The sequence below is a fragment of the Anneissia japonica genome, unplaced genomic scaffold (genome assembly GCF_011630105.1).
Source record: "Anneissia japonica isolate Jap-2015-1 unplaced genomic scaffold, ASM1163010v1 scaffold6417_len956965_cov193, whole genome shotgun sequence".
In the NCBI taxonomy this organism is placed as follows: domain Eukaryota; kingdom Metazoa; phylum Echinodermata; class Crinoidea; order Comatulida; family Comatulidae; genus Anneissia; species Anneissia japonica.
Window position 1 is genome coordinate 851,882 of NW_022713977.1, and position 10,677 is coordinate 862,558.

At 36.0% G+C, this 10,677-nt stretch overlaps 2 protein-coding genes across 3 annotated transcripts in view; both read left to right on the top strand.

Moving 5' to 3' along the window:
- LOC117108855 (arylsulfatase A-like) overlaps positions 1-5,878 on the top strand; it is an 8,899-nt gene extending 3,021 nt beyond the window's left edge. The window contains exons 1-5 of one of the 2 annotated variants that reach the window (XM_033251026.1): positions 1,389-1,520; positions 2,272-2,565; positions 3,129-3,764; positions 4,004-4,262; positions 4,544-5,878. In XM_033251026.1, coding sequence (XP_033106917.1) covers positions 2,288-2,565; positions 3,129-3,764; positions 4,004-4,262; positions 4,544-5,029 — 1,659 coding nt within the window. In that variant the 5' untranslated portion in view covers positions 1,389-1,520; positions 2,272-2,287 and the 3' untranslated portion in view covers positions 5,030-5,878. Of the gene's footprint in view, positions 1-1,388; positions 1,521-2,271; positions 2,566-3,128; positions 3,765-4,003; positions 4,263-4,543 lie in introns of those variants that run through there. The other variant, XM_033251027.1, reaches the window with a different exon arrangement.
- Positions 5,879-8,291: 2,413 nt separating this feature from the next.
- LOC117108848 (steryl-sulfatase-like) lies at positions 8,292-10,574 on the top strand. The gene is made up of 3 exons (XM_033251016.1): positions 8,292-8,375; positions 9,065-9,337; positions 9,920-10,574. The coding sequence occupies exons 2-3, from the start codon at positions 9,084-9,086 to the stop codon at positions 10,572-10,574; spliced, it is 909 nt and encodes a 302-aa protein (XP_033106907.1). The 5' UTR covers positions 8,292-8,375; positions 9,065-9,083.
- The last annotated feature ends 103 nt before the right edge of the window (positions 10,575-10,677 follow it).

Consider the following 10,677-nt stretch of genomic DNA (forward strand, 5'->3'; position numbering starts at 1 on the left):
GTTTTTAAGTCATCTCGATATCTGGCCGACACTCAGAAGCATAAGCGGGTTGCCCTCTGACAGCCAAAATGTGGAACTCGATGGTTTCGATTTTTCTAGTGTGTTATTCAAGAACGGAAAGGTGTGTACCCTTATTAAGCTGATAGGTACTAGGTCTTCTTTTTAACAAAGATATGTATGCATTTTTTCTCTCAATAATAAATTTTTTTTTTATTATTGCAATTTTATTTACATTTATTTTAATCAAAAATGTTTATCAAAATTTTATGTACTAATCTAATATTTATTTTCGATTATGTAGACGATTATAAAAGTATACTTATTTAAGACATACTATTATTAAACATGTATTGTATTTCAAGTGAATGTTTATTGTTGTAGTTGTCTGTTTCTTGTTAACAGAGTCCAAGAGAATCAATGTTGTTTTATGACATCACACCGGATCCCGAAAGGGGACCATTTGCTATTCGCACGACCACCTACAAAGCACATTTTTTAACCGAATGCAGAGATGTGTATGATGGACAGTCCGAGTGGTTTAGAACGATCTTATGATCAATTTTTTTATTTAATGCCGGCACACTTACTTTTCTCATTCATCTAATAATTTTCTTTTTATGTTGATAATTTTATTATTTCTTCTTTGTTTGTCTCTTCTTCATCCTCTTTTGTTTCTTTTACTCGACTTCTATTTTTTAAAAGCGCATAGAGACATCAGAGAGATTTCGATTTGTGCGACGACGTGACGCTAGAACAGAATCACCCTTGATGCGTCACCGTCCTATAGCCGGGCGTCCATACGTATAGATTTGGCCAAATTGCGTCCTAGAATCCAGGCGACTAGGAGAACTTAACGTTCTCGCATGTTCAGAGGACTTTTAGTGACGTCATTACGTTCTACGTCCTACCGTCGTCGTGCAATCCAAAGCTCCCTATGCACTCTTCAAGTCTACAACCATTACCATTACGGTCAAAGGTTAAAAAACAAACTGAAAATATTCGAATAATGAGAAAGACCTATTCGTCTGCTGTCTCTTATACACATCTAGATGTGTATAAGAGACAGTATATATATGGTATTGGTTTTTATATAACAAAAAGGCGTCATATATTCTAATTCAAAGAAATATGTTGTAATATGTTAAAATATTTCCTGTAATTCATGTAAGTTTAAGGTTAATCTTTTGTACAAATAATTAATATATACCGGTATTGACATTAAAGTTGATATATTTATTTTTCTTGCTGCTAATTCATACCCGTTTCGTTTGAAACAATATTCCATGAATAATGATTAGTAAATTGATACATGTATTTATTTGGACTTGAAATTATGACAATTGATCTCTGTCCTCGAAAACCTCTGTCGTTATTGTTGCTTATGATAATGTATTTACACTTTAACATGGTATTTAAAGTCGTTATAATATTGGCTTATATCTCAGTGCTAAGTTTGTGAGCTCAATCGGCGAATTTGAAGCTCTGTAAGAAACGTATCACCACTGAATTGTTGAAAAACCGTATGTATTCAATATGTTTTGTTATTACTAGTAATTTTTTAATATTATGTGATCACGACATATTTTTTAGGCTTTTTAAACTGATATCTCGCATATTAAACTTTGGCCTAGTGGTTTAGAACAATCTTATGATCAATTTTTTTATTTAATGCCGGCACACTTACTTTTCTCATTCATCTAATAATTTTCTTTTTATGTTGATAATTTTATTATTTCTTCTTTGTTTGTCTCTTCTTCATCCTCTTTTGTTTCTTTTACTCGACTTCTATTTTTTAAAAGCGCATAGAGACATCAGAGAGATTTCGATTTGTGCGACGACGTGACGCTAGAACAGAATCACCCTTGATGCGTCACCGTCCTATAGCCGGGCGTCCATACGTATAGATTTGGCCAAATTGCGTCCTAGAATCCAGGCGACTAGGAGAACTTAACGTTCTCGCATGTTCAGAGGACTTTTAGTGACGTCATTACGTTCTACGTCCTACCGTCGTCGTGCAATCCAAAGCTCCCTATGCACTCTTCAAGTCTACAACCATTACCATTACGGTCAAAGGTTAAAAAACAAACTGAAAATATTCGAATAATGAGAAAGACCTATTCGTCTGTTGTCCTTCTGTGTAAATTGAAAAGAACATATAATTCATCCAGCATGAGAAAAATAAATAATTGTAATAATTAGTCCAAAAGATTTGAATTTAAATTGTGGGCATGTATGTAACAACGATTTTACAACTAATGATGTTCTTTGTAGGTTGTAACATCAAACAATGAGTTGCAGTCGTGCCAATATTGCCACTACAACACGTTTTACTGAACTACTTAAACTCATCGTTATTCTGTTGACTGTACCTCCTCCCAACCATGTCCAGTGTATTGACGGTAAACCGCCAAACATCGTAATCTTCATGGCCGATGACTTGGGTTATGGTGACCTGCAGTCCTTTGGAAATCCTCTGTCGCACACACCGAACATCGACGCCCTGATAAAAGCAGGAATAAAATTCACACAATTCTACAGTGCCTCACCAATCTGCAGCCCGGCAAGGTATTTTGATATTGAATCACGCATCACAGCATTACACACATTTCCTACATCTCTTTGATTATATTCTATTTCCGCTGTCTATCAAACTAGAAGAGTTTATTGAGTTTGAACGATTTCATTAGATTACATAGACTGGGTCCCAGTCCTTAAACTTTGTCTTACTCAGTGAAAATGCTTAAAAATAAATCGATTTTGGCGTTCCATTTTGCTTATTTGCATGGCGTTCCATAGTATACTTTTTTGGGAAAGTTTCTCTATAATAAGCAGACGTTGGTGCCGCTCTTCGAAAGTCTTTATACCTTGTCTCTTTAAGAAAAACCAATAAATCAGAGACTTGTGGCAAGTCTATAGATTACAATATTGGCATGGTTTGAGGGTATAACAACAATCAGTTAATGGACATTTATAGAAGGCCAAAATAAAAGAATATCATAACAACTGCTTTTGGTAATATGATAGGCTTATTCTAAATCGCCATGGTTCCAATAAAGATACGACAAATACGAGAAACAAATAAAATTTTATATTTGGTTCAATCCATCAATTATTTTATGTCTGAACAGAGCAGCACTTCTCACTGGTCGTTATCCGATCCGAACAGGAGTTTGGAATGATGTCAACAACGCTATCTTCCTCCAGGAGAACATTGGTGGACTGAAACTCAATGAAACAACTGTTCCAGAAATGCTTGCCACCCGAGGCTACAAGTCTGCTCTCATCGGCAAATGGCATCTTGGTGTTGGTCCTGAAAAAGAATATCTGCCAACACATCATGGATTTGATCATTACTTTGGTGTTCCAAATTCGCATGCAGATTGCCCATGCGATAAATGTTTCTTTCCAAATGATGACTGCAACTCAGGTTGTCAGAGAGCTAAAGCCCCATGTCAATTACTACTCGACGATGAGATTATTGAGCAACCAGTCAACTTGATATCTTTGGCGGAAAGACAGACAAGAGCCGCCAGAAGCTTCATCCAGTCTAACTCATGTGAAGGAACACCGTTTTTTCTCATGTACGCTTCTTTACATCCGCATGTACCTCATTTTGCAGGGGAACGTTTTAGAAATACAACCATTGGCGGAGACTATACAGACTCTCTTGCAGAATTTGATGGAGAGGTTGGAGACGTCATGACTGAACTACGAAACAGTGGTGTTCTCGAAAATACACTGGTTCTTCTAACTTCTGATAATGGGTAATTACTAGTTAAATATATATTTAGAATAAGTTTTGAACTAATGTTATTAATTAGAAAAACGGTCCTTGGTATAAACATAGGCCTATGCTTGCAAAAGAGAAAGTTTCGGTCGGTCGTTGGCAACACAATATCCTCGCCCATTATTATTTTGGTTATTATTATTATGAAACACATGTTGTACTGATTATTACTGATTAATCAATATAATCAAAAGATTTATTTTAAATCTTTTTTAGTCCCGATCTTGTAGAGAAAAAACTGGGAGGATTCTCTGGGGTATTTCGCTGTGGAAAATTGTCAACATTTGAAGGTGGAGTACGTGTGCCGACAGTAGCGTACTGGAAAGGGCGCATCAGACAAGGCGTGTCAGCGGAGTTTTTAAGTCATCTCGATATCTGGCCGACACTCAGAAGCATAAGCGGGTTGCCCTCTGACAGCCAAAATGTGGAACTCGATGGTTTCGATTTTTCTAGTGTGTTATTCAAGAACGGAAAGGTGTGTACCCTTATTAAGCTGATAGGTACTAGGTCTTCTTTTTAACAAAGATATGTATGCATTTTTTCTCTCAATAATAAATTTTTTTTTTATTATTGCAATTTTATTTACATTTATTTTAATCAAAAATGTTTATCAAAATTTTATGTACTAATCTAATATTTATTTTCGATTATGTAGACGATTATAAAAGTATACTTATTTAAGACATACTATTATTAAACATGTATTGTATTTCAAGTGAATGTTTATTGTTGTAGTTGTCTGTTTCTTGTTAACAGAGTCCAAGAGAATCAATGTTGTTTTATGACATCACACCGGATCCCGAAAGGGGACCATTTGCTATTCGCACGACCACCTACAAAGCACATTTTTTAACCGAATGCAGTATACGATGCGACGGTGATGCATTTGATGAGATGTGTAGGTCCAACAGCTCGCTTACGATTCAAGATCCTCCGCTAATCTATGACCTACTTTTAGATCCAGAAGAACGTGATGATATTGGTAGAACCAGCGAAGCCTTAGTTGCAGAAATGACCCAATTACTACAACAAGAAACGAATAAAGTAGCTTATTCCGAAAGTACGCTAAAGGAAGAGGACGAGTTGCATCAGCTGTGCTGCGATCCAGGATGCACGCCGTTCCCTTCATGTTGCGATTGCCCGTCTCAATACGCGGACAGTCTTCTGCCCTTATATAAAGATTGTAAAAAACTACCCTTAAATACTCGTATTATCTATCGCAAAATATCACACAAATGTTAATGGTTAAGTATTCATTATATTTTACTCCATCTATTTAAGAATAGGGATCTTTCGATGGTACGACGTAACATTTATTTCCATTTCAAATATATGTAACAGAAACTTTTATAAGGTATGCAAAGTTGAAGAAAGAAGACAGGATACGAAAATCTTGTGTCAGGACAACCTGAAAAAAGTACAGACAGAGAATCTAAACTAGGACCAAGGACACAACAACAGTACTGCACAACAAGACGAAAAAAAAAGACACAAAAAAAGAAAAAAAAAAGAAATAGGAAATATGAATTCGTCAGCCGGCAGTCGTACGACGCAGTGTGTGGCCGGTCACAGCGGACAACATTCGATTCTTTGGTAGTCTGCTTGCTCCCAGAAGGATGACCAGAGTCTTAGAATTATTATTTTGTCGCACATTACAAGTTTTTGGAAAGAGAACAATTTTAAGCTGAGCGACACTTTGCTCTTTCACGTAGTCGCATTCACTGCGGATATCACATAAAGACTTTCCGCCGATGCCACGTACCCTTGACGCTAGCCTGGGTTCCAGGCCCTAATTTTGGTTTATTTACTTTTTATTGCACTTAATGCGCGCCATACCAAATGTAATTGGGGTCCCATACTCGATTTCTTTTTTTTTCGAATTAGCTTGTTACGACCATATGACTTATTTATAACTGAACTTTATTCACTCGTTGGCGGCGCTGTCTAAAATAAAGGAAAACTATAACAAGCGACTTGTGGCAAGTCTACCTTGACACTTGCAGTGTAGTCATATTCTGAGTAGGCTTTTACTTGACATAAGACAGAATAATTAGTTAAAGCATTGCAATAATTAAAATAAAGAAATTGCAACGTGTGTGGTGATACAGTGCGTCTTCGTGACTTTGTCATACTCTACATGAACACTCATTATGCATCACCATCAATAATAAATAATTCTTGGTTTTAACTGTGCATGCCTGTAAAGGTAAAGCTATGTTGTGTGTATGTTCGTTATAGGGAGCTTTCGATTTGTGCGGTGACGCGACGCCAGAACAGAATTACTCATGCGTGACCGTCCTACCTGGCGTCATACGTTACGTAGATTTGGCCAAATTGCGTTCCAGAATTTACTCGACGAGGTGACCTTAACGTTCTCACATGCGCAGATGACTTTAGTGACGTCATTACGTTCTACGTCCTACCGTCGTCGTGTAATCGAAAGCTGCCTATTGTCGATTGACCTTAATACGAGCCTGTGCGGGTCAACTATCTGTTGTAGATATTATACTAACATATTAATAACATACAAGAAGGTCACAGTTACACAAGTACATCCCGTAGGTAAACATATAGAAAGAGCTATAATAGTAAAACTCGAGCGTCACGACATTGCGAAGTGGCTGCTCTTGCTCCTCGTATCGAACTCGAGTCGAGTCAATCCGAGTGAAGTTTCATGCAAATGTTTCGTACGGAAAAAAAAAATCGCAAGCCACTAGGACAGCTTCAGAGTTCGAACTTGAGCATAATTGAAATTTTAAGTTAACTAAACTTTAAGTTAAAGCATCCCAGTAAAACAGCACCTACTGTAGTTATCGACCAGTAGCGGAATTAAGGGGGAGGGGGAAGGCGGCCGGCCCGCCAGCCTTATTTTTCACAAAGTTATAAAGAAAAGTATAGAAAAAAATGTTATATTCATATTTAAGCCTGAGAGTGGCATTTCAAGATTCTCAAGACGCAAGAAATGTTCTTGGTCTTACAAATATACAGAAAATTGTATTGCTTGGCCGGTGAGTATAATAAAAACATATATATAAAGTACAATGCCAAAAATTTACAAAAAGAAGACGAGATCAGTACAGAATAAAAACATACAAATGACAATGAAAATTATATGGAAAACTGTGGAAAATGTTAAAAGTAGCTACAAACTAAAAACTAGAAAAGGGTTTGAAAAGAGGTGGCCATCTAGAGGTGCCGTAACGAATGTCCTTAATTCAGTGGGGGGGCTGAGGTGGTCTAGATCTTCCACACAGTGGCGCAACGCCTATGCGATTTCGTGCGCTAGAGCCCCCAACTCCAGGGTCCCTTACCTATAGGGTGCTCAATCTAGCACCTTAACCCAAAAGAACTTCATACATAACAGCAAAATGTGTTTCTAACATCGACTGTAATTCAGTGACGGATTAAAGGGACCCCTAAATTCGTCAAATATTTTTTTTTAAAAGGGAGATAAAATGAAAATTATTTTCAAATTTTTAGTCTGTGGGTGCCTACCATGACCTCCTCGTCGAACAGAAACTAATTTATTTCTTGGGGAGAAAAACAGATTCTATGTCATTTTTACAGAATGTGCCTCTAAAATAAATTTAGCCCTTTGAATCTTGTCAAAGTTTCCCTTATTTGAACGGCACATGATGACTCTATATGAGTTTTACTATTATATTGTCAAACTATTCATAGTTTGCATTTTTAACTAGAATATGAGATGTGTATAAGAGACAGGTGTTAACTTTTCATCACAACAACAATAATAATAATAATAATTCAATTAGACTAATTAAAAATAATTTGCGTTCTGTTATGACAAATGCTCATTTTAGCCCCTTCGTCGGGCAAGTCCTGGCGCCACCACAGTTCTTGGCTTCCCTGCTATCGTCGGGGGAAATCGGCCTTCCCGTTGGGCAAATCTCATCTATCGCAGACGTCGCCCCACATCGCTCCACCGCGTATATCGGATTTGTATGTGCGTGTAATTATTCATGTGTAGCTGTCCTGACTGGACGTGCCAGTTATTATCAAACAAAGATCTTATAAACACAAGATAGCGTTCTCCGCGATTTAGGCGTAACAAATAGAAGCGTCGGTCAAGGTTCAAAAGTTTCCTATTTAGCAAGAGGGCGTCATTCATGCGCTATTACCGAAGAGAAAAAGTAATAAGTTTTGGAAGAGGGCGTCCTATCTGTTGCCATGGATCTGAGATGGTTCCTGTTCTGCTGTTCACAGGCGGTGTACTGTATGGTCAGATCAGAGCGGTCAAGGGTCAAAAGTTTCCAATTTAGCAAAAGGGCGCCATTCATGCCTTATTACAGAATTTGCACGCGTAAATCCCGGAGAACGCTATCTTGTGTTTATAAGATCTTTGTTATCAAACCAATGTAATTCATAACCCGCAATTTATACATGTTTCAATAATACGTATTATGCAGAGTGTATTAAAATTTTTGCTATAATATATTTTATTAATTGCTTGAAACAACAATGCATATTTCAAACACAATATACCTGCATACTGATTTTGCCTTAGGCCAACTGATGTTCATAAATGTTTCATATTCACCGAAACTCCATCGGGAACTACCTCACCCAGGTCAGTTAAACATTTTCTCTTTTTTCCTCATTTCTTAAAAATTATTTTATGTAAATTGCATTTTTTATATAGGCCTATTAGGTACTGTACCGTACTTCATTTAATGTAAATTACAATTCAAAATTAAATTGTTTACGAATATTCAATACATGTAGATAAAACAGTTGGTTTATACCGTCTAAAATACATACATTAATCATTAGTAGTTGTAACGGTAGTCTATGGCATTTTCTACTACCCCATATCTGATGTTTTTATACTTTTCGTTGCTATTATAATTTTACAGTAGGCCTAATGCAATGTTAATTGTAGGCATAAGCAGTATGGGGCTTTCATGGTAGGCCTAATGCAATGTTGAGTCTAGGCATAAGCAGTATGGGGACGTTATCGCTGGGGATGATGGCTTTATCTGCTTCTGTACATCTTCCCTGTCAATCTGCTTACCAACATATTTGTAGGTTAATTGTTAATGGGCTTAAATTTGATATGAAGCGCAAAATACAGGAAAAAAAAAGTATCTATGCGCTTTTTGTAGGTGCATTTATTTGTATGTTATCGTATGCCTGCTTGTGCTGTAAATCTACAAGGACTATACTTTGAAATGGAATTTGAATTTTTGCTCGGAGTAATACTCTATATCCCACTTATTAATTTTTAATCGTTTCAAAATATTTACCTTATTATTACAGGTCTATTTCAGCTTACAAGATGATTGTTCCAGTGAATGAACCAGCATCTTCAGCTATATTAATATTAGTTTTGCTTTGCTCCGGTTGGTGTTGCCATGGGGACTCGCTCGATAAACCTAATATTGTTATATTGCTTGCCGATGACATGGGATTCGGTGACCTTCAGTCTTATGGGAACCCCTTATCGTCAACACCACACATCGATGCTTTGGAAAGAAATGGATTGAAATTTACACAATTTTATAGTGCTGCTCCGATGTGCAGTCCATCACGGTAGTAGGCCTACAGCAATTTTCCATTCATGTTAATGCTTATTTTTTAATTTTGTATAATATTAATAATATAAATACTAATAATAATAATAAACAATAATAATATTAATTATAATATAAATACTAATAATAATAATAACAATAATAATAGTAATAATAGTAATAATAATAATATTATTATTAATAATAATAATAATAATTTATTATTATTATCATTATTATTATTATTATTATTATTATTATAATTGCTTGTGTATTGAGTGTATTTTCTACTGTGCATTTTTATGTGCAAATAAAGAAAACTGACATGAACTGAACTATTGTAATTCATTATTATTATCATTGCTAATACTATTATTATTGATCAACTTTATTATCATTTTTATCTTTATCTATTTTTCATTATCAACGTTGAAATGAACATCATCTATTACACTGTGCGTTTAAACATTTTAATGATTAATAATACTTATAACAATAGTAATAATAATATTAATAATGATAAAGATGATGATGATTTTGATGGTGATGATGATGATGATGTTGATAATAATATTAATAATTGTTTTATTATTTTTTAAAGGGCTGGTCTACTTACCGGGCGGTATCCCGGCCGCGCAGGTATCTGGACAAATGGTGACAATGAAAATGCCACGGGCGTCTTTACTCAAGTGATGACGGACGGACTACCGCATCAGGAAGTCACAATCGCAGAAATGCTAGCAAAACAAGGTTACATGTCAGCCCTCATCGGCAAGTGGCATCTCGGTATTGGACGCGATAGAGAGTTTCTGCCTCTGCACCATGGTTTTGATGAGTTTTTTGGGATTCCAGTATCTCATATGGATTGTCCATGCAATAAATGTTTTTTTCCTCTCGATGACTGCGATCGTGAGACCTGTATCGAATACCATGCACCTTGTCAATTAATGCTTGGAGACGAAATTATCGAACAGCCAGTCAATTTGATAAATTTAGCTGAGCGGCAAGCTAGAGCAGCTCGTAGCTTGATCCAAAAATACTCCTGCACAAGAACTCCGTTTTTGCTCATGTATTCATTTTTCCATCCCCATGTTCCTCATTTCGCTGGTAAACCATATAGAAATTCAACATTAGGTGGTGACTACACCGACTCATTAGCGGAATTGGATTGGCAAGTAGGAGAAGTGATGGATGAATTAGAGAAGAGTGGAGCGATTGACAATACGTTAGTCATCTTCACGTCTGATAATGGGTAAGATTTTTTAATAATTCAATTTTATCTACAGTGTCATAAAATGGATTTAAAATAAACTCTAATATGTTCAATTGAAAGAATATACTTTGATCAAGTTTATTAAT